At 37.7% G+C, this 25,177-nt stretch overlaps 1 protein-coding gene across 2 annotated transcripts in view; it reads right to left on the bottom strand.

The window, feature by feature from the left end:
* Cep83 (centrosomal protein 83) overlaps positions 1-25,177 on the bottom strand; it is a 115,758-nt gene that overhangs the window by 25,481 nt on the left and 65,100 nt on the right. For both annotated transcript variants that reach the window (XR_003837767.2, XM_021175324.3), the window contains exons 8-12: positions 22,263-22,377; positions 20,903-21,047; positions 20,646-20,795; positions 3,766-3,841; positions 1,308-1,465 (exon numbers count right to left, since the gene is read on the bottom strand). Coding sequence is in view for 1 of the 2 variants with exons in the window: in XM_021175324.3 (XP_021030983.1) it covers positions 1,308-1,465; positions 3,766-3,841; positions 20,646-20,795; positions 20,903-21,047; positions 22,263-22,377 (644 nt within the window). In the remaining variant the exon portion in view is untranslated. The remainder of the gene's footprint in view (positions 1-1,307; positions 1,466-3,765; positions 3,842-20,645; positions 20,796-20,902; positions 21,048-22,262; positions 22,378-25,177) is intronic.

Genomic DNA, 25,177 nt, shown 5'->3' with positions numbered 1-25,177 from the left:
ATGCACTTGCTGAGCAGGCTCTGCTGCTGAGCTGCATCCCTGTCCAGGAATGGTATCTGGAACCAGGTAATGATTATCTGTCTGCAAGCAACAGTGAATTACTTAAAGCTGTTAGCTACACTGTATGTTCTTACAATTCTTAAGCTCATTTTAATCAAATACTTGAGGATCACAAGATACAACATTTTCCTTTTCATACATAAAACTCCATCTATAAAACACAGACAAGCTTTACAATAGGAAAAACTGCAGAAAAAAAAATTTATATGTTAAGACTTATTTAAGAATTTGAGCAGGGCGTGGTGGCGCACGCCTTTAATCCCAGCACTCGGGAGGCAGAGGCAGGAGGATTTCTGAGTTCGAGGCCAGCCTGGTCTACGAAGTGAGTGCCAGGACAGCCAGGGCTACACAGAGAAACCCTGTCTCGAAAAAAAAAAAAAAAAAAAAAAAAAGAATTTGGAAAGAAAACTAAAAATATGCTATAAAAACAAAGCAAATATAAAACAATATTCTATACTTATGTTTCTTTTTCCTTTTTTACAATTTATTTCTGTGGTGCTAGGCATTAAGCCCCAGGCTTAATATACTAGCCAGACATCAAGTCCAAGGCCTCTATATATTAGCCAGACCTTTCTACTGAACTACATCCTGAGCCCCACTTCCTCACAGCATTGTCTAGAGAATAAAATCCTGAGCATACCCAGAGCATTTTCCATACCAGTTTACCGTTTACCAGCAGTAAATGTTAAGGTATAAAGAATATAAGTAAGTAGATAACTTTTCACAAGAGAAATCCAAATGGTTAGTTCTAAGTCTGTGTGTGTTTGCAACACACACACACAGACACAGACACACAGACACAGACACTCACACACACACTCACACTCACTCACACACACACTCACACACTCTCACACAAACACACACACACACACACACACACACACACACACACACACACACACAGAGACAGAGACAGAGACAGAGACAGAGACAGTGCGAGCAACCTCACAACCCAAAGCATTCTGTTCTCTGGTTTTCAATACAGATTTGGGGAATCATAGTTTAATTTGCTAACTGAATAAAGGTTTCTCATTAAGAGTTTTGAGAACACTGTGCTCAGATATAATTTTAAAGGTCCTTTGTCCATTCCTAAAACTTTTAGAAGCAATTTAGGAGTAAAAGTTCATTTCATAGAAGGAGAAAGTAAATTCCCACAAATACATTCAATGTTTCAATCATCAATAAAATATATTTTATATAGCAGAAAGAAAAAAGTTTGTATACAAAAAAAGAGCAAACTTTACTTTTCCACATCTAGTTGTGCTTTCTCAGCTTGGCTCCTTAAATTTCGGCATTCTTGTTTTAGTCTCTCCACCATGTCCTTCAGCATTTGGTTTGAATTCAGCAAGTCGTTCTCCGACTGCGTCAGTGAGGTCACTTGGATCTGCAAATGACTGATTTGCTTAAAAGAAAAAAGAAAAACAGAAAGACACTAAGATATCTACCCATCAAGACATGTGAGGAGCAGAGTATCTCCCCACAAAAATGTCTCTCCCAGTGAGGCATGCAGGGTGCCCTGTAAGCGAGATAATGAATAGCAAGGGCTGGGGGCATTTCTCACTATAACCAAAGTATTTCATACCATATAGAACTTAGATACTGATTTCTTTCTTTTCATCCCCAAATGAGCACTGCAAAGAGGTTTCGGGAGTAGGTGCTTTGGGAAGAAGAAAACATTGGCAGATAGTCTCCTATTACAAAGCCTTTCCCCTCTCTACAGAAGAGATTTTAAAAGCAAACCAGCAGAGAAAACAGTTGAGAGAGCATTGTTTTCCCGAAGCACACATTAGATTAACTACTCTACCAGAAAGGCTACTCTCAGAGAATTCAGAAATTGTTGGGCATGCATATGAGAAGAGTCACTATAATCCTGTTCTTCAAAGGTTTCCTAGCTTTCTGTATGGCCCAGTACTGAGAAGGAGAAAGGTGCTTTGAGAAATCTAATAAATATACTATGGATTCCATAGCCTCTAGAGCAGTAGTTCTCAACCTGTGGGCACAACCCCTTTGGGGTCAAATGAGCCTTTCACAAGGGTTACAGATCAGATATCATTTATATTACAATTCATAACAGTAGCAAAATCACAGTTATGAAGTAATAACACAATTTTATGGCTGGGGGTCACAACATGAGGAACTGTATTAAAGGGTGGCAGCATTGGGAAGGTTGAGAACCACTGATTTAGAGCCATTTATCAGCACAGGTATCAAAGTCACAGGCTTGATTCACCCAAAATTTACCTTCATATGGAAGCACCTTTCCTTATGATATATTGGAGTTATAAATCAACTGGCTAGAAAGACTTACACTTTTTAAACTTGTGACTGAATAGACCTCACTGGGGACAATTATGTATCTACATCCTTCGTAAGCCATGTCTAAGCTAATAAACAAAAGTCTTCATTTTTAACTTCATTTCTCTTTAGCCATTCTCTAAGAGACCTTTCAGAGTTGAAAGAATCAAGAGACATAAATCTAAAGAACCCACTGTAAACCTAGGATGCAGCTCAGCAGTATAGCATAATTGTCTAATTATTATGCACACAGGCCTGAATTTGGTCTCTGCCATCACCAAAAACAAAACATCATCGTAAGATTTAAGAGTCAAAAGAAAAAGGGTCTTGCTACACAGCCCAGTTAGTCTGTAAACTCCTGATCTTCCTGCTTCAGCCTCCCAAGTGCTAGGATTACAGGCAAGTAAGTACCAGCACAGCTAACAAAAGCAAGATTCTTGGTAGAATAAATTAGCTAAGTGGGAAACAACCCCATTATATGGCTAACAGTATAAAAGCCATGTAAGATCAGACTATACATGTCCATGGTACAATTACTAGAATGCAGTAACACTGTATGTCTCTGATTTCTATTTTATAATAAATTTCTTCATATAGAACTTACTTTAAAAAAAACAACTAAGGAGTGGAAAGTATTAACTCTTTACTACGGCTTTGTAACTAAGCAACCTTCAGAAACTTAACTCTACATCCATAGGAGAGCAGAAACCAGTGTCTGAGTACTGTGCCCTGCCACTTGAGGCTCCGTAAGTGCACACTCAAAGCAGTTTCGGCTGACATGCAAGCATTATTCTCTCTCAATTCAGGTCCTCAAAGTGCATGTGCAAGGCAGTGTCAGCAGATGGGAAAACTCTAAGTGGAATCCTCACTACTCATAATCTAAGAAAATAGAAACATCCCAAGCAAAACAAAAAAAACCAGAATTTAGAAACAAATACTCATGTGTATTTTACCCTACATTATAGAAATCTTTCTTTTAACTAAAATAAAAATTTCTTCCTATAAACACAACTCTTAAATTTTAGACAAATACAGCAAGAAAACAAAACCAAAACAACAAAAACCTATGACGTGTCACAGAATATTTTTACATGTGTAACTTAAAAACCTGAATATTTCTAATTTTAAAATTCAGAATGTCAAAATATGTCATTTTAACTGTAACAAAAAAATTGTCAAAGGCTACCACATACTAATATATTAAGATAAACAGCAAAAGTAAAGCAAGTCTACTAAATTATAGCAGAAAAATTGAAACATTTTATCTTTCCATAACAGCTTCATCAATATATTATGAATTATGGTGATCAGATTACAAAGTACTAATTATTATTAATTGCAAAAGCTACACAAAACAGACTTAAAAGAAGCATTCAACAAAATAAAAGCAAACTGCATTACAATCACCTGTTTCAGTTCAGAATTTTCAAGTTTTTCTTTCTCTGCTTTTTCGGTATTCACAATTTGTTGTTGAAGTTTTAACCTAAAAAACATAACCAAATAAAGAAATTATGAATCAATAATTCATGTATTTCATTGAACTGGGCAATCATTCTACAGGATGGTTGTTTGACAATTGGCACAATGCAATATATAATCCTAAATATTTACACTCTTGGCAGCGATATTATATTCACATAAAACAACACAAATTACATCTTTAGCAACAAGTACAGAGTATGGAGGGGCAACAATGAGAATTCTACATGGATACAACAACAGTAATGTTTTATAGGTGGTGGATTTTTGTTTGTTTGGTTTTGAGACAGAGTTTCTCTATGTAGTCTTGAGTGCCCTGGAATTCATTCTGTAGATCATGCTGGCCTTGAACTCAGATATCTGCATGTCTCTGCTTCCCAAGTGCTTAGGTTAAAGGTGTATACCCCTATAGTAGTAAGGGTTTTAATAAAAACAGAAAACAGCTTTTACTCCCTAGCCTTCAGTGCTGAAGTTTAGAATGTGTGGTTACAGCATCAGAAACTAATTTAGAAACCACTTGTGACCTATACAGCGATTCTACAAATTGCTACTCTGCTTTCAATTTACAAGGTTACACATCTAAAAGAATATTAGTTAGCACAGAACACTATCCTGCATCCTCTAACATACCTGATAACTTACATTTCTGACCTAAATGGACAGTTGAAGAGAATATAATTTGCACAGTCAATCACAGCTTGGGTGATACCAACTAATCTACAGAAAAACATCGTGCTAATTAAGTTTGGGAGAATGACATCCTTAAGTTTTTCCTTTAAATTGTTTAAAATAAGTTTTAGATGAAAAAAATTTTAAAGGGATTGAAGCCATGGCTTAGTGGTTAAGAGCCATGGCTCTGGCTCCTGACAACGGCATGCTGGTTTGCAACCGTCTGGAACTCTAGTGTCCTCTTCTCACCCTGGCAGGCACCAGGCACATACATTATATGTGTGTGAATGTAAGTAAGATGAGTTAAAAATTTTTTTTAAAGATTTATTTATTTATTTATTATATGTAAGTACACTGTAGCTGTCTTCAGACACTCCAGAAGAGGGCGCCAGATCTCGTTACGGATGGTTGTGAGCCACCATGTGGTTGCTGGGATTTGAACTCTGGACCTTCGGAAGAGCAGTCGGGTGCTCTTACCCACTGAGCCATCTCACCAGCCCAAGATGAGTTAAAATTTAACTGATCACATTCTTCAAATCTTTATCTCAAATACAAACCTACTGGAATGTGCTTCTGTCTTGGCATGATTAGCCCGCCAATAAATGTTTGTTTCCTGACTACTAATCTGTGAGGCTCCTGAATCTGACTTGGAGTGTCTGTGATGAATACAATGTGGGAACCCTGCAGTTACCTACCGTCCTGCTTCTTAGAGGTTTACACATATAAACAGGCCAGGAACAGCAGCTCTAGGGAAGAGCGTGCCTCGCTTCTCCTTGTCCTTCACAATCAGGCTCACGCTCTGTCACTAACTCCAGCTGCAGTTTTACTCAGTTGTTTCTCACGTGTGTGTGTGTGTGTGTGTGTGTGTGTGTGTGTGTGTGTGTGTGTGTGTGTACATGCCATAGCAAGTGTGACAACCATGGAGTTAGCCTCTCCTTCCCCAAGTAGACTCCAGGGATTGAATTCAGGTCTTCAGGCTTGGCAGCAAGCACCCTTGTGTACTGAGCCACCTCACTGTCCTCTGATTTCTCAATATTGTATTTACTTGCCCCATTAAATATTTATCTTTCTTGCCGTTAGATATGTTTTCATGCAACCCATCGTAACCTCCAACTTATTATGCAGCCACATACCTGACAGAAGATGGCGCTAAACTTCTGATCCTCCTGTCTCCACCTCTGCAAGTTCTGGGCTTATGGGCAATCACTAGGCAGTTATAGGCAGCACTATGCCTGGTTTAGGCATTGCTGGAAAACCTATCCCAGGGTTTCACGCATGCTAGGCAAGCACTGAATGCTCTACATACCGAGGCCCTCTTCTGTTCAATATTTATGGATGTTAGTCCTTAATAAAGAATTCTTTCTATAAGAACATGATGAAATCAAAAGAGTTCAAAATATTATGGTAGGTTAGGGTCAGAATAAGAAAACTTAGGCTCCAAATATATCTCACTGAGGTCAAGAATTTAGATGGACTATCAATAAGAAAGAAAACCTCTAAAGTCTAGGTTGTGGAATGATTATTAACTAAATGACACAGATGTGAATAAAAACAAAAATGCCTTACATAAAGGAGCTGAAGGCAAAGAAGCAAAGTTAGAGACTATCTGGTAAGACATGGAAACAAACCCACTATTCCTAGAGAAGACAGACCACACTGTGGAGTGCAGCCCTTCTCCAGAGCACATTACTAACACAGCACCAGTTTAGAATCTAAAACCGATTTGAGATTTTTTTCCCTTCCAGGAGAAAATTAGTATATGCTTTAAAATAACTATTTTAAACTATTTAGCCTAGAAGATAATAGACTTTAACATAAAATTAGCTTATAAGTACTATGAAGGTTTAAGAACACCACCAACAGTTTTAAATTTTTAAATCACAGAAAAAGAATTCAAGAAAAGTAGAGACTGTTTCAAAAGACAAATTATGAAATAAATGTATGTCTCTTGATTACTACAGGTCTTAAATATTTAAGATGTATCACAAGTCAAAAGAAATCTTATAAAAATGGAAAGTACAAATAAATGAACTTAATTTTTATTAGGGGATTGATGAAGGCTATGCAAGAAGGGCAGAATTTGAACAGGGCTGTAAAGGCAATGTAAGTGTCTAAAACAAAGAAACTAAACATATACTATAGGTAAAGAGTACAAATGAAACAAGACCTTAATGAAACATAATGAAGAACACCCTTCATTTTGGAAACTAAGGATTACTTTCTGCTGGTGTGATGAGCACCAGACAAAGCCAATTTGGGGAGCAAAGAGGATTTTTGTTTGTTTGTTTGTTTACAGTGTATACAGCCTATTCAGGGCAAGAAGTCAAGAAACTGCAGAGGTCATGGAAGATCAATGCTTAATGGCTTACTCTTCATGGCTTGCTCAGCCTGCTTTCTAATAGCATCCAGGACCTCCTGCACACGGGTGACACTACTCTCTATAAGCTGAGCCCACCCACATCAATCATTAATCAAGAAAATGCCCCACATGGTGGCCCATGGACCAATCTGGCGTGGGCAGTTTCTCAGTTGAAGTTCTTTCTTCTCGAATGATTTTAGTTTGTGTCAAGTTGCAGGGGGAAAAATATAACCAGGACAAAAGGCAAGTTGGCAGAGAAGCATAGGGCTACCTTCTGGTGCCTTGAGTGAGAGTAAAACAACTAAAGGAAGATGGTTACATATTGGAAGTGAATGGTTCTAAGAGAAGATAAAGCCCAGCGTATGGGCAGGTATATGGGATGATAAATAGATTAAATAATGCATGAATGAGGATACAATAAGTTACATAACTAAACATGGGGAGCTGTTCAACAATACAAACGATTAAAGGCAAGGAAGGGACAGGACATGAAGACAGTCTGAGCATGATACCAAAGACTCCATGACTGTTGAAAAATTACCTAGTAGAATATAACTGGGAAAGGAAGAAGAGTTGGGATAAATTATATGCAATGAATGTCAAGAGAAAAGCCATTTTAACCAAACTTGGTCAAATCTGCAAACAAGAATAGATAGTACTGCCAGCCCCCCTGGCTGATCTGTTATTGGGAGGGAAAAGAAAGAATCATTTCCCCTTCAAGGGACTAAAGGTTATACGCCCTCTCAGAACTCAGTGAGAACCTTTAAAAGACAATGCTGCTGAATCACAGAATATTTCCTGGTAATAGAATAAAAGAGGCTGCTTCAGATTGCTGTTCAAGAGAGAGCTTTGCTGGGTGTGTGGCTCAGTATGATGGTGTAAGACCTAAAGTTTAATTCTCTGCATTGGGGTAGGGGTGGAAAGGGAGAGCAGGGGAAACAGGTTGGGGTGGGGAAACCTGGGGGAGAGGAGGAGGGAGAGAAAGAAGGTTAATAAGTGGGTGGTAAGAGATTAGGAAGTGAAGGATAAGTTGGAGAATGATAACCTATAATTACTTTTACTTTACATATAAACATAGAAGCAGTCAGAGGAAGTATGATGAAGGGTCAAGTTACAACAGAGTTCAGCTTACAAAAAGCTTAACTGGAAACTGTGGAATAACGTTGAGATGGAACTATTTCAAATCCCTTTCTACTATGGTGACCAGAGTCTAGATTTGCTATGTCATACAGCTGATATGCTATTTGATATTTCAACAGATATTTACTGGGTGCCCATAAATGCTGAGCCTAGTTCTAACTGTTATGGAAACATTAAAAATAAAGACAGAGGCCCTGCTCTTAACAGCTTAACAGTGTTATCTGATAAGACCCTCACTGGTAATGGAAATTATCATCTGAAAGTTTCAATTTGAAAAGGTCCTAGCCTCATGTTGCTACTGAGCAATTTGTAGACAGTATGAATGAGGAACTGGAATTTTAATCTCCTAAAATTTTAGTTAAACTCAGATTTAAGTAGTTACATGTGATCAGCAATACCATATTCAATGGCAAAGGATCTTGCCTTCATATGATGTTTACGTCCATTAGCAAGGGAAAGCAAATAGTGTGACAAGAAAAGCAGTCTGCAATTCCTCCTCAGGAGGACAGTCCCTTCAAACCATCTTTCTAAAGCAACTGTCCTGTCTCAAGTGCTGGAAACTGACTGATCATTGTTTACTAAGAGGGACTATCCTGAAAAGACATGAGGCCACTGAACCAAAGCATTACTAGAGAATCATGTATAACGACACACATCAAGCAAAAACATGCAACAGGAATCTCTCTCTGCACCTGTCAAATGCTGCTACACACTCTCCACCTGTCACTTACTAAACAGTCCAAATTGCAAAGGAAATGGTTCTAATGTTCAATTATACTTCCTGATAAGGTGACACAGACAAACTAACCTAAAGCAGTGATGTCAAAATGGAGAAGACTAAGTTATGCAAAAGGCAAACTATTTTACAAGATATCACTATAGGCAATAATCTTAAATGTTTAAGCCTGTTCCCTTGAATAGTTACTGCTTTAATTTCTTCTACTCACTTCTGATGTCAAACACACATCCTCTCTATCCATATCTGTAGAGAAGTGGCCGCATATCCTGGCTTACCACAGTGCCTCACTCCCCTGACACACTGAGAGGCCAAAGATGATTATATGAACCACATCCAAACCACTCCCTAGAGCTTTCTAAGTTGAGCTGGCAAGCAACTGCCGTTTTTCACTGGAACTATAGTGCTTGCCTCACAGAGAAAACAGCAGAAAATAAGCCAACTAAGAGAAAGAGCAGAGGAAGAAGGAGAAAAAGAAAGAAGGAATTAATTCTGTCTGCTCATAGTTTAGTTGTAGATTTTTGTGTCCAAGAAAAAACAAACAAAACAGTTAAATCCTTAACCTTCCTACAAGTTATATAGAAACATAGTCTCTTTAATTTCTTGTAATAGTTTGGGTTAGAATGCTGCTGTTATGGAAAGTTGACTACACACCTAACCATCTGTAATTTTTACATGGATAAATTTACAGGTAACAATACACTTAACAAACTGAATAAATACATAGTAAATCAGCCTTCTAATATATAAAATGTGGAGTGGCTTGGGTTCCTTCTGGTCTGCACTTGTTTACCTTGGGTGCAAACTCTGCAGCCAGTCCCACACACAGCACCTAGAGGAGGCTCAAATACCAAGCGCTCTAACATAGCCAGGATCCCAGGATCCCAGGAGCTTGGTCACACCAGGATCTCGGGGTCCCAGAGGCTACTTGACTACCAGGAATTCTGTCAAACCCAGAATCTCAGGGTCACTGGATCCCAGAATCAAAGGATCAAAGAAACAGCTGAACTGTGAGGAGTTCTGACACATCTAGGATTACAGGAAAGACAGACTCCAGTCAGATATCGAGGGCAGGTAGCACCAGAGATATTCAGATGGCAGGAGCCAAGCATAAGAATATAAGCAACAGAAACCAAGGTTACTTGGCATCATCAGAACCCAATTCTTCCACCATAACAAGTCCTGGATATACCATCACACCAGAAAATCAAGACTCGGATCTAAAATCACTTCTAATGATGATGATCGAGGACATTAAGAAAGACATAAATAACTCCCTTAAAGAAATACAGGAAAACACAGGTAAACAGATAGAAGCCCTTAAAGAGGAAACACAAAAATCTCTTAAAAAGAGTTACAGGAAAACACAATCAAATAGGCAAGGAAATGAAGAAAACCATCCAAGATCAAAAATGGAAATAGAAACAATAAAGAAATCACAAGGGGAGACAACCCTGGAGCCAGAAAACCTAGGAAAGAGATCAGGAGTCATAGATGCAAGCATCACCAACAGAATACAAGAGATAGAAGAGAGAATCTTGGGGGAAGAAGATACCATAGAAAACATTGACACAAAAGACAGAGAAAATGCAAAATGCAAAAAGCTCCTAACCCACAACATCCAGGAAATCCAGGACACAATGAGAAGACCAAACCTAAGGATAATAGGTAAAGAAGAGAGTGAAGGTTCCCAACTTAAAGGGCCAGTAAAATCTTCAACAAAATTATAGAAGAAAGCTTCCCAAACCTAAAGAAAGAGATGCCCATGAACATACAAGAAGCCTGCAGAACTCCAAATAGACTGGACCAGAAAAGAAATTTCTCCCTTCACATAAAAATCAAAACACCAAATACATTAAACAAAGAAAGAATATTAAAAGCAGTAAGGGAAAAAAGGTTAAGTAACATATAAAAGCAGACATCAGAATTACACCAGACTTCTCACCAGAGACTATGAAAGCTAGACGATCCTGGACAGATGTTATACAGACCCTGAGAGAAATGCCAGCCCAGGCTGCTATACCCAGCAAAACTCTCAATTACTGTAGACAGAGAAACCAAGATATTCCATGACAAAAACAAATTTACACAATATCTTTCCACAAATTCAGCACTACAAAGGATAATAGATAAAATGCCAACACAAGGAGGGAAACTACAGCCTAGAAAAAGCAAGAAAGTAATCTTCTTTCAACAAACCCAAAAGAAGATAGCCACACAAACATAAAAATAACATCACTGATAGATAACAGGTAGCACAAATCACTATTCCTTAATATCTCTTAACATCAATGGACTCAATTCCTCAATAAAAAAACATAGACTAACAGACTGGATATGTAAACAGGACCCAACATTTTTTTGCTGCATACAAGAAATGCACGTCAGTGTCAAAGACAGACACTACCTCAGAGTAAAAGGCTGGAAAACAACTTTCCAAGCAAATGGTCCCAAGAAACAAGATGGAGTAGCCATTCTAATATCGAATAAAATCAACTTTCAACCAAAAGTTATCAAAGATGACAAGAAAGGACACTTCATACTCATCAAAGGAAAAATCTACCAAGATGAACTCTCAATTCTGAACAACTATGCTCCAAATGCAAGGGCACCCAAATTCATAAACGAAACTTTAATCAAGCTTAAAGCACACATCGTACCCCACACAACAATATTAGGAGACTTCAACACCCTACTCTCAGCAATGGACAGATCATATAAACACAAACTAAACAGAGACAAAGTAAAACCAACAGAAGTTATGGACCACATGGATCTAACAGATATTTATAGAACATTTCATCCTAAAGCAAAAGAATATACCTTCTTCTCAGCACCTCATGGTACCTTCTCCAAAACTGACCAAATAATTGGTCACAAAACAGGCCTGAACAGATACAAGAAGATTGAAATAATCCCATGCAACCTATATCCACCACAGACTAAGGCTGGTCTTAAATTCCAACAAAAACAATGGAAGACATACATACACATGGAAGCTGAACAATGCTCTACTCAATGATAACTTGGTCAAGGAAGAAATAAAGAAATTAAAGACCTTTCAGAATTTAATGAAAATGAAAACACATCATACCAAAACCTATGGGACACAATGAAAACAGTCCTAAGAGGAAAACTCACAGGAAAACTCATAGCTCTGAGTGCCTCCAAAAAGAAACTGGAGAGAACATACACGAGCAGCTTGACAAGACACCTAAAAGCACTAGAAAAAAAGGAAGCAAATACACCCAAAAGGAATAGACAGAAGGAAATAATCAAACTCAGGCCTGAAATCAACCAAGTAGAAACAAAAAGAACTATACAAAGAATCAACAAAACCAGGCTGGTTCTTTGAGAAAATCAACAAGATGGATAAACCCTTAGCCAGACTAACCAGAGGGCACAGAGACGGTATCCAAATTAATAAAATCAGAAATGAAAGGGGAGATATAACAACAGAAACTGTGGAAATCTAAAAAAAATAAAAAAATAAAAAATAAATCATCAGATCCTATTATGAAAGTTTATACTCAACTAAATTGGGAAATCTGGATGAAATGCACAATTTTCTAGATACATATCAGGTGCCAAAGTTAAAAAGAAATCAGATAAACCATCTAAACAGACCCAAAACCCCTAAAGAAATAGAAGCAGTCATTAATAGTCTCCCAACCAAAAAAAGCCCAGGACTAGATGGGCTTAGTGGAGAATTCTATCAGACCTTTAAAGAAGACCTAATACCAATACTCTTCAAACTATTCCACAAAATAGAAAGAGAAGGAACACTACCCAATTAGTTCTTCTATGAAGCCACAATTATGCTTATACCTAAACCACACAAAGACCCAACAAAGAAAGAGAACTTCAGACCAATCTCCCTTATGAACATTGATACAAAAATACTCAATAAAATTCTTGCCAAGTGAATCCAAGAACACATCAAAATGATCATTCACCATGATCAAAAAGGCTTCATTACAGGGATACAGGGATGGTTCAATATACAGAAATCCATCAACGTAATCTACTACATAAACAAACTCAAAGAAAAAACACATATGATCATTTCATTAGATGCTGAAAAAGCATTTGAAAAAATTCATCATGTCTTCATGTTAAAAGTCTTGGAAAGATCGGGAATCCAAGGCCCATAACTAAACACAGTAAAAGCAATATACAGCAAACCAGTAGCCAACATCAAACTAAATGGAGAGAAACTTGAAGCAATCCCACTAAAATCAGGGACTAAACAAGGCTGCCCACTTTCTCCCTACCTATTCAACATTGTACTTGAAGTCCTAGCCAGAGCAATTAGACACCAAAAGGTCAAAGGGATACAAATTGGAAAGGAAGAAGTCTAAATATCACTATTTGCAGATGATATGATGGTATACTTAAGTGACCCCAAAAATTCCACTAGAGAACTCTTAAAGCTGATAAACAACTTCAGCAAAGTGGCTGGATATAAATTTAACAAATGAGTAGCTTTCTTATACTTAAAGGGGAAACAGGCTGAGAAAGAAATTAGGGAAATAACACCCTCCACAATAGTCACAAATAATATTACATAACTCACTGTGACTCTAACCAAGCAAGGGAAAGATCTGTATAATAAGAACTTCAAGTCTCTGAAGAAAGAAATCAAAGAAGATCTCAGAAGATGGAAAGATCTCCCATGCACATGGATTGGCAGGATCAATATAGTAAAAATGGACATCCTGCCAAAAGCAATCTACAGATTCAATGCAATCTCCATCAAAATTCCAACTCAATTCTTCACAGAGTTAAAAAGAGCAATTTGCAAATTCATTTGGAATAACAAAAAACCCAAGATAGCAAAAACTCTTCTCAACAATAAAGAACCTCTGGAGGAATCACTATCCCTGAACTCAAGCAACATTACAGAGCAAAAGTCATAAAAACTGTATGGTACTGGTACAACAGCAGACAGGTAGATCAATGGAATAGAATTGAAGACCCAGAAATGAACCCTCACACATATGGTCACTTGATATTTGACAAAGGAGCTAAAACTATCCAGTGGCAAAAAGACAGCATTTTTAACAAATGGTGCTGGTACAACTGGAGGTCAGCATGTAGAAAAATGCAAATCGACCCATTCTTATCTCCTTGTATAAAGCTCAAGTCCAAGTAGATCAAGGAACTCCACATAAAACCAGATACACTGAAACTTACAGAGGACAAAGTGAGGAAGAACATCGAACATATGGGCACAGGGGAAAAATTCCTGAACACAACACCAATGGCTTATGCTCTAAGATCAAGAATCAACAAATGGGACCTCATAAAATTGCAAAGCTTCTGTAAGGCAAAGGACACTGTCAATAGGACAAAAAGGCAACCAACAGATTGGGAAAAGATCTTTACCAATCCTACATCCAATAGGGAGCTAATATCCAATATATACTAAAACCTCAAGAAGTTAAGACTCTAGAAAATCAAATAACCCTATTAAAAACGGGGTATAGAGCTAAACAAAGAATTTTCAACTGAGGAATACCAAATGGTCGAGAGAAGCACCTAAAGAAATGTTCAACATTTTTAATCATCAGGGAAATGCAAATCAAAACAACCCTGAGATTTTACCTCACACCAGTCAAAATGGCTAAGATGACAGCTGATGCTGGCAAGGATATGAAGAAAGAGGAACACTCCTCCATTCCTGGTGGAATTGCAAGCTGGTACAACCACTCTGGAAATCAGTTTGGTGGTCCCTCAGAAAATTGGATATAGTACTACCTGAGGACCCAGCTATACCACTCCTGGGCATATACCCAATAGATGTTCCAGCATGTAATAAGGATACATGTTCCACTATGTTCATGGCAGCCTTATTTATAATAACCAGGAGCTGGAAAGTACTCAGATGTCCCTCAACAGAGGAATAGATACAGAACACGTGGTACATTTATACAATGGAGTACTACTCAGCTATTAAAAACGATGAATTTATGAAATTCTTAGGCACATGGCTAGAACTACAAAATATCATCCTGAGTGAGGTAACTCAATTGCAAAATAACACACATGGTATGCACTCACTGGTAAGTGGATATCAGCCCAAAACTCCAAATAACCAAGATACAATTCAAAGACCACATGAAGCTCAAAAATAAGGAAGACCAAAGTGTGGGTGCTTTGGTCCTTCTTTGAAGGAGAACAAAATACTCGCAGGAGCAAATATGGAAATAAAGTGTAGAGCAAAGACTGAAGGAAAGGCCATCCAGAGACTGCCCCACCTGGGTATTCATTCCATATACAGTTATAAAACCCAGACACTATTGTGGATGCCAAGAAGTGCATGCTGAAAGGAGCCTGATACGGCTGTCTCCTGAGAGGCCCTGCCAGAGCCTTACAAATACAGAGGCAGATGTTCACAGCCAACCATTGGACTGAGCGCGGGGGTCCCCAGTAGAGGAGTTAGAGAAAGGAGGACTGAAGGAGATGAAGGGGATTGCAACCCCACAGGAAGAACAACAATATCCACTGACCAGTTCCACAAGAATTCCTAGGGACTAAGTCATCAACAAAGGAGTACACATCACTCCAGCTGCATGCATCAGTGGGAAGAGAGGTCCTTGGTCCTATGAAGGCTGGATAGATGCCCCAGTGAAGGGGAACTGGGGGGGGGGGGGGGAGGTGGGAGTGGATGAGTGGGTAGGTGGGTGGGTGGAGGAACACCCTCATAGAAGCAGGGGAAGGAAGGATGAGATAGGGAGTTTCCAGGGGTGGGAGAAACGGGGAAAGGGGATAACATTTGAAATGTAAATAAAGAAAATATCCAATAAAAAAATTTTAAAAAAGATATAAAATGTGTATGTGTGCACATTCAATTGCATGTGCACATGCACTTGTCCTTGCAGGCACATGTGGAGGCCAGGCATTGGCACCGGGATGTCTTTGATGGCTTCTCCATCTTATTTTTTGAGGTAGGGTCTCTCACTTTACCATAAACTTGCTCCTTTGGCTAAACTGAATGGTCACCCTGTCTGTGCACCGCTGTCCTTGGGTGTTTCCATGCTATGGATCCAAGCTCAGGTCCCCACGCCTGAGCAGCAAGCATGTTACCACTGAGCCATCTCCCTGCCATAACAAAATACCTTCTAAAACATTATTCTTCCCACTGTGACGTATTATGAATAAAGCACCGTAATGAAGACTAAACACTAGTATATAATAATAACTAGTATATAACCTCTAAAGCACACATTTGTGCCCAGCAGATCAGCTACTTAGCACACAGTGTCATTTTTAAATAATGTTTTTTTTAAGCACTATTTACATTTTTCCTGTCAGGACCCACTTTTTCCCCCAGATAGTGTCTGACCTATGATTAGATGGTACTAAATAGAAGCTACACTTATACTTATTTTAGTGAAAAATAAACAGACTTAGGAGATGTGATTAAATTTATAAATCAGTAAACCAAACATGACATCAATTATATAATATTCTAAAGGGAGAGAATTAAACAATCTTCAGAAGTACTCCTATCAGATATTGTATGGTTAAGGTATCCTTATTTTAAAATGTCTGGGGTCAATCACACATGATAAATGATCTGGAGAAACTCAAGAAAAATAAAAAGCAAATTTCAAAAGTGACTAATGAAATAGGAAATGATTTATATTATCGACAAGTTAAAGATAAAAACTGGCTTGTATTTTATTAAATGTTGTCAAATAAAATAAAACAAGGACTATGGGTCAAGTTCATTATTGTCTTTAAGTAACAACAGGATGCTAACGTTTTATCACTATGGCTACAGAAGCTAGAAACAAGAGGAGTAGGTACAAATTTAAATAGAAAACACTCTAAACGGCCTGAGATGACAGTAGAGTAAAACCCATCGAAGACACTGTCTGGAATAGTTAAGTAACATGAACCTAAATGCAAAAGACAAGCAAGAATGGTTCTCAGAGTCCATCACAGATTCATGATTTTACAGTCAGCCACTCTGGAGGCAGAGGCAGGCAGATGTTTATGACTTTGAGGTATAGAGAATTCTACGACAGCCAGGGCTACAGAGAAAAACCCTGTCTCAAAACAACAAAACAAAATAAAACAACAACAACAAAAAAAAACAAAGGCTAGACTATATAACTACATGTTGTATAGAAACAATATTTTACAAAAAGAAAATAATGCAGAAAATTTAGAAAGTTGACAAAAATGCACCAGACAAATGGAAGCTGTATAAAATACACATAGTAATGACATTAGATAATGGAGGGTTCAAATAAAAAAATAAGTGAAAGACAAAAAAGGTCTATTTTTGTAATAAAAAAAAAAACCCGCAATTGATCATCAAAATATACCTTGTAAATACAGTCCAAACAGCACAGCAACCATCTTTATGAAGCAGAACTATAAGAAGTCCAAGACAGAAATATGCTAATAATCAGACTTTAATACTGACTAGTTCATACAAAGATCAAATGAACAACTGAGAAGTATAAAGGAAATCTAAATTCCATAACATAAATGTATCAAATATTACCTGGCTTGAAATAGTTTAACTTTAAATTTCCACTTCACAATGATATGAAGGTTGTATGTATTCAGTAGAAACTGTCCCTCAAATTTCAAATTTTGGTTTGTTCCCAGGCTATCAATATCCAGTATAACATGCTCTCACACAGATAGCCAGGGGCAGCACTGGCTATCCATGTGATGATATAGATAAATAACCAATCTTATAGTCCACTGATATGGTATGATGTAAAGGGTTTGATCACAGTGTGACCCACATACAAGAGCACACGCTGAAGACAACTGTGCTCACTTCACTTCACATCTGCTCATCAGACCCACAGCAACTGACCAGACAGTACAGGCATGAGGCAAAGCAGGTGACCATTTTGTGAAAATTGTGAAACAATTGCCTTGAGGTTGAAATAAATGGCAGAAACTGCCTATAAAGGTAAAGACTGAGGCTGCAGGGATAGCTAAGTGGCTAAAAGCATTTGTGGCTCTTGCAAAGGACCCACTTTCAATTCGCAGCACCCACATGGTGGCTCATAATCACCTGTAACTACAGTTCCAGGGTATGTAACACCCTCTTCTGAGCTCTGAGGCACACACGCACACACACACACACACACACACACACACACACACATACACACACACACACAAAAAATGAATGTCTCTGGTCCTAACACTGGCCTTGACATGTTAGATCACAATATTAATGTATTGCGTAAAGTAGAAATATTCTCTGATCACAGTGATGTGAAAAACAAAATTAATGATAAAATAGTAAAAGAGAGCCAAGAAGAAAATTGTTTTCTAATCAAAGATTTTTTAAAACCTCTCTTAAGGTATAGGATTAAGATCAATTAAGTCAACTATATCTACTGTACCAGTGAATAATTAAGCATTTTAAACAGCATCCCTTTAAATAGCATTTAAGTCTTAGGCATAACTTTTTTTTTAATTTTTAATATTTTTATTACATATTTTCCTCAATTACATTCCAATGCTATCCCAAAAGTCCCCCATAGCGCCCCCCACTTCCCTACCCACCCATTCCCATTCTGGCATAACATTTTTTTTGCCTGCATATATATATACAGGCAACATGTGCATGCCTGGTGCCTGAGAAAGTCAGGAGCAGTTAGTGGAGCCCGTGAAAAGGGAGCTACAGGTGGTTATGAACCATCTGCAATTGAACCTGGGTCCTTTGCAAGAGTGACATGTGTCCAACTGCCATGCTGTCTCTCCTGCCCCTAAAGCTAATTTATTAATCAATGAAGAAACTCAATGGGACTGAAGCAAGCATGCCTACCATCTATAATCTGACCCAGTATTACACTGGATTGGGAAGCTAAGAATTGGTAAAGAAATAAAATCATCTCAACAACTAAATGAAGTAACTGAGGTACCAATAAATTGAAAAAGGAAGCATGGGATAATTACGCCCATTAGACAATAACCAAGCAAGGGCCATGGTAAATACACTTAACAAAACAGACTAAGCCATAAAGTTATAATAGACATGAAGGACATTATAAAGTGACAAGTTCAAAATGCTAGGAATATCGAACAATTAAAAACATCTAGATATGCAACAGAGCATGAAAATATAAAACGCTGGGCTAAGGAGATGGCTGAGGAGGTAAAGCACTTGCTGGACAAGCATGGGGACCCGAGTTCTCTCTCTAGCAACTATGCAAACGCAGACTAGATAGCAAGACACCCCTGCAATTCCAATGCCAGGAGCATCCTGGAGCTCAATGGCCTGACTGTTTAGCTTAAACATCTAGCTCCAAATTCACTGAGACCCTCACCTTAAAAAATTCAGTGGACAACGATATAAGAAGATTCCTCAGTGTCAAACTGTGGCCACCCACATGTACAAGATCTCAGAGGATTAAGGGGAGACACTGTTCCAAAATAGCAGATATTTCAATGTTCTATTCTCAACATGGAAAGAAGAGGCACCTTCCTGAAAGGAACTGAATGTAAGGAGTTCCTAGAACCAACAGACAGTCCCAGACTATGTTGTTGCCTACACCACTCCTCTATTACTCTCCAAGAAAAAGGAACCACAGCACCTTAGAGAAGTGACTACAGACCCAGGACAAGGAAAGTCAAAACAAAGTCTAGATCAGTGTTTTTCAACCTGGAGGGGTGGGGAGGTGTAACAATCCCTTTGGGATTGAATGTCACTTTCATAGGGCTAGCCTAAGACAACTGGAAAACACAGATACTTAATATTACAGTTCATAACAGTAGCAAGATTACAGTTATGAAGTAGCAATGAAAATATATAATTTTATTGTTGGGGATCACCACAACATGAGGAACTGCATTCAAGGGTCAAAGCACTAGGATGGTGGAGAATGGTGGTTCTGATGCTATGATGTCTATGGATGCTAGAAAATAGTGAAATCCAGATGCAGAAGAGATCCATAGCCAAACATTAGGTGGAGCTTGGGTAATCAATCCCACAGAAGGCAGAGGAAGGATTGTAGGAACCAGAGGGTCAAGGACACCATAAGAAATTCCACAATATCAACCAGCCTGAGCCCACAGGTGCTCACAGAGACTGAACAGCAAACCAGGGAGCCTGTATGGCACTGACCTAGGTCTTCCGCATGTTACAGTTGTGTAGCTTCATCTTCTTGTAGGACTCCTAACAGTGAGAGCAGACACTGTCTCTACTCTATTGCCTGACTTTGGGACCTTTCCCCCTACTAGGTGGCCCTGTCTAGCTTTAATAGAAGAGGAGGTATCTTGATATACCACAGCTGGTTGATATCCATAGAGGCCAGGCCTTCTCTGAACATAAGTGGAGCAGTAGATTGGGGGTGGTTGTGTGGGGACCATGTTCAGGATATATAAATAAAATTAAATTAAATTAAAAAATAAGAAAAGCCTCAGGAAGTGGCAGGTGCTTCAAATCTGAGATAGTTTGCATATAAAAACACAATGGAACTCACAAAAGAAAATAAGAATCTACTAGTCTACAATGGTTAAAATGACATTTACAAAAAGGAAGGCACTCAGAACCCAAATAATAAAAAGCAAGAAATGATGAACATACACGAGGAAATCACAACTGGGGAACACAAGTAGCAACTAAAGAGGCAAGATGGTGAATGGATACTAAAGGCAGCAGAACATCATCTAGTGACCATTTTGCAGTCTTGAGATACAGTGAGGGCAGATGAAGATTATTAAAGAGTGAACTAAAGAAACAAAAGAAAGTGAAATGGGTTTGGTTTATTGTCTGATTTATTGAACTGCTAACTTCATCTTGATTACAATAGAGTTAAGAAATCTGTTTCTATGTGGAGACTCAGATGAAAGATATAGAGGAATTTTCTGTGCTCCGTTTACACCATGATGCCCCCCATCTTAGAATAAGAAACTCACCTAATGCTCTGCAGCTCCCTGCGGGCTGCCTCCTCTGCCATCTGGGAGGCCCGCAGCTTCTCCTCAAACTGCTCCTTTTCCGACTGCCTCCAGACATCATGCTCCACCTTCATCTTCTCTAAGTCTGATAATCTGTTCTCAAGTTCTAGCCTAAAACAACAGATGACAATATGTTAGCAGAACTATAATAAAGATGATCTGAGAATATAATGTTTGCACAAAGAAGTTTAACACAAACTACAGGACTAAGTACTTACTTTTCATCTTGTAAGACCATCAGTTTCTGGTAACCTTCTTCCTTGGCAGCTTGTACTTTACGTATTAATTCACGATCTTTTTCCACTAAGAGCATTTTGTGGTGCTCAACAGTTGACTTGAGAATTTCATTGTCTGACTGCAATCCTAGTATATTTTTAGAAGAAAAATAAACTCTATTCAACATTAACATGAAGTTTCCAATTAGCAAGCATTTGACCCCTAGTAAAAGGAAAGATTGTGACAGTGTCCTTCGACAACCATAACTCATGGACACATGTTCTTAGAGGTCCTTACAGAGCATTAGCTCATCAGAACTTTCCCAAAATAACAGAGAAACAAAGCTAAAACTAAAACTTGGACATAATGTTGTCACTTTTTACTCAGATATCTTTCAAATAGTTCACATACACTTATTCCTTTGAATCTTGGGGGAACAGAGATCAGCTTGGATGACTACACAGACAGGCTTAGTCACTGGACTTGTTATAGGGGTTCTGGAGGTAAAGCCCCAGGGGAGTATCATAAACTAGATGGTAATGGTAAAATTGAACAAAACCATTAACTGAATTCTTCAAAAGACCCAGAATTTTAGAAAATATGCCACATTTCTAACAAAATTAAAAATAATCACATTTTTAAGCTTATTAAAAGAATTCTCAAGTCTTAGAATAAATATTTCAGAAATAACTATAGATAATTTATATTTAACCTTTAAAAACACAATATAGCAATAGATCCCAAACGCTCACACTAAAAAAAAAAAAAAACTCTCAACTCTAATAATACATAGAAACAGTCAAAACAATCATTAATAAAAATCAGCTCTACAGGAAACAATAGAGGTCAACTCAAGCACAGTACAGCCTGAGGGTAGATTTTTAAAGTATTTAAGAAAGAAACTTAACTTCTGAGAAATTCTGATGAGCCATTTTAAGAGTAAAATGGAGCTGAAACTGAGCCCACCTTGAATGAGGACGCAGTAACTAATCTAGGATTTACAGCCAATCAAATCCCAAGCTGAGCCTGGGCTCCACTGCCTTACATGCTCTAACTTGGTCGCAGATGATCTAAGAGCAACTACAATTATAAGCACACACAGGACAGGCTCATATTTTCAATGTTTCTTTTAATCCACACAGTAATCAAGAATTGCTATATAAAATTAAGACAGTAGACAGTTCGTTAAAGAAAAATCACAGAATACACAAATCATTCAACATAATAAAAATCATTCCTAATACTCTAAGATGAAAATTGTATTAAGACAGAGAATCTGGAAAAGAACTCAGGCTGGTCTATATTAATAATTTGCATTAAGACCTGGAAAGAACAGAGAAAGCATGGGAGATTATATATTACCATCCAGTTCACTTTGGATCTTATTCCTTTCTCTTTCGAGCTCACTCTTAGCTCTTGCTGCCTCCAGTTTGATGTCAGTTATTTCTAGTTTGTTTGCATGTTTAAGCTCTTTCACCTGTTGGTCATTAGAAACTGCAATTATTATTGGGTCATCTTCTTATCATTCAGTACATACCTAAAAGTATAGACAGAAATGAGAATAATCTGGTAGTGCAGGGTATAAGTACAGTCAACAAGTCTCCCAAGGCCCAGATACCAAACAAAAGTCACCCTGCCCCAGGGCTTAACCTAGCCTTAAATGTTTTAACTGTACATATCTAATATCTACTGACAATTCAGAACATTTCAGGGTAAAAATGTTGAAACTGTCCTTTTAAAAAGGAAGAAACAGCTGGGCATGGTGGCACACTCCTCTGATCTTAAATCAGTACTCAGGAGGCAGAGGCAGACAGATCTCTATAAGTTCAGATCATCAAGGCTACTTGACTGGATCTAATTTCAGAAAACAACAAAAAGTGGGGAAAGGGGCAAAGGCATTCTAGGTAGTAGGAACAACATATAAAATGTTAATTAGGAATGATATCACAGAATCTTCTCTTCAAACAATAAGCTCTCCCTTACAATAAAGCATAGGAAAGCTTAAAACTCTGAGAGGATAGCAGGGAATAAAGCTTATTGTTTTAGAGTTACTATATCTATGCTGAAACACCATGACCAAGGAGGACAGAGTTATTTCACACTTCCATATCACAGTCCATCATCAAGGAAGTCAAGACAGACTCTCAAACAAGACAAGAACTAGAGACAGGAACTGATGCAGAGGCCATGGAGGGTGCTGCTTACTGGCTTGCTCCTTACTGCTTGCTCAGCCTGCTTTCTCGTAGACCGAGGACCGCCAACCCAGGGATGGCACCACTCAAAAATGAACTGGGAAATAATTAAGAAAATGCTCTACAGGGTTGCCTATAGCCTGATCTTATGAAGACATTTTCTTAATTGAGGTTCCCTCCTCTCAGATTACTTTAGCTCTTGTCAAGTTGACAAAAAGCTATCCTGCACACTGCTCAAAATAGCTGATTAGCTAATTTAAGGTAGAGTAATTAACTTTGTAAAGCTAATTTAAAAATAAGTTAGGTTAAGGAATAAAAGCAAAGAAATCAGCTCACAGCAAAAGAATTAATAAAAAGAGACCAAAAAAGGACCAATTGAACTTGGAGACGAAATGTTTTTGCATATGTATATTCAAGTGAAGTAGACGGAAGGTATTTAAAAAAAGCAGATAAACCCTTCATTACAAAATCTACTTCTAAAGCTACAGGGAACTGTGAACAATTTTCAATACTTTCCAAATAACTAATCCATCACACATCATTTTTAGTCTAAACAGTCCTACCAAATAATTCTAGTTCATAAGTAGTATTTCTTCATCGAAAGAAATTTTATTAGGAGAGGTGTTATCTACAACTGGTACTGAAAATTTTGCAAGGAATGGTTTCATGTAAAATATGCAACTCAAGTAAAAAAACTCACGAACTTTACTCTTTACATTACTAATCCCAATTAAAAAGATACTTTCAAATTAGATTATATGGTACCAAATGATATAGAATAGCAACCTTCTGCTGGCGTTTTTCTAATACATAAAATTTCTTACTGTGTCATAATTTTAAGGACAACTGGCAAGGGCATTAAAATGTTGAGAAAATATAGTATTAACATAATTACAGTGACATATATTACACACTAATTGCAAAATGTTGAGAGTGACACAGAAGTTCACTAAACCAAACTATAGTTGCTTTTAATGAGGTAACAAATTCAAGTAAATTTCATAGAATATTGATTAATTTCATGGTAACCTAAAGAAAAAGTACATAAAAACCTAGTTTTACTAAAACAAAGAAAACATTCTTTAGGCTGGCAAGCTGGAACAGTTAGCAAGGTGCTTGCAGCACAAGCATGGCCCACTGTTCAGATCCAAGCATCCACAAAAAAAGCTGGGCATATCAGGGTGCACCTGCAGTCCAGTGCTAAGAGACTGAACAGGAGATGCCCTGGAGCTGGCTAGCTGCCTGGCCAGTCTAGCTGAGTCAGTCAGCTTCAGGATCAGTGAAAGACTGTGTCAAGTAACTACATAAGACCTAGGCTCAGTTCCCAGAACTCACATGGCAGGTATCAACTGTCTACAACTCTAGTCCTAAGAGATCTGATAACCTCTTCTGGGCTCTGTAGGTGTCAGGCACATATGGCGTGCAGACATACATGTAGACAAAGCCTCTATATACAGAAAAACAAATTAAAAAAATTTTTAATTCTTTAAAAAACTAATTATAAAATATGATAGACAATATTGTCTTTCTGATCCTCATAGGCACAAGGCACAAATATGTCACATATATACACACAGATAAAACACTCATATATATAAAATAAGAAAAACAAAAATGTTGAAACAAAACAAAAACAGAGAAAACAATATACAGAGAAATAATACAGTTTTTTAAAAACTGTGTTACACCAGAAGCTCTGGCTATAAACTACATAGAAATCATACTTAAATTCTGGGTTTTTCTAAATTATAAGATGGTATAATTACCTTACCTTAAATATTAAGAAAGACACCTTGAGAGACCTCTGGTCTCTACACACATGTGTACATACTACATAAAACACACACACACAAATACACACACACACACACAGCCAGGTACCAGCTTACTTATGCTGTTTTTATAAATTTATAGGTCTTAAGTTTTTCTTTGGTGCCATATTTCTATGTTCTTAAAATAATGCATTTACTTACAGAACCACTTGTTAAATTTTCAAAATGTGTTTTGTTTTTAAAATATAGAGATACTACTATAAGGTATATTAAAAACATGAAAATGAGTGATGGAGCTAACTTAGTGAGTAAA

The sequence above is a fragment of the Mus caroli genome, unplaced genomic scaffold, assembly GCF_978045245.1.
Source record: "Mus caroli unplaced genomic scaffold, Mus_caroli_1 scaffold_9, whole genome shotgun sequence".
NCBI lineage: Eukaryota > Metazoa > Chordata > Mammalia > Rodentia > Muridae > Mus > Mus caroli.
The sequence above is the reverse complement of the archived record's forward strand: the minus strand, read 5'-3'. Positions and strand labels throughout refer to the sequence as shown.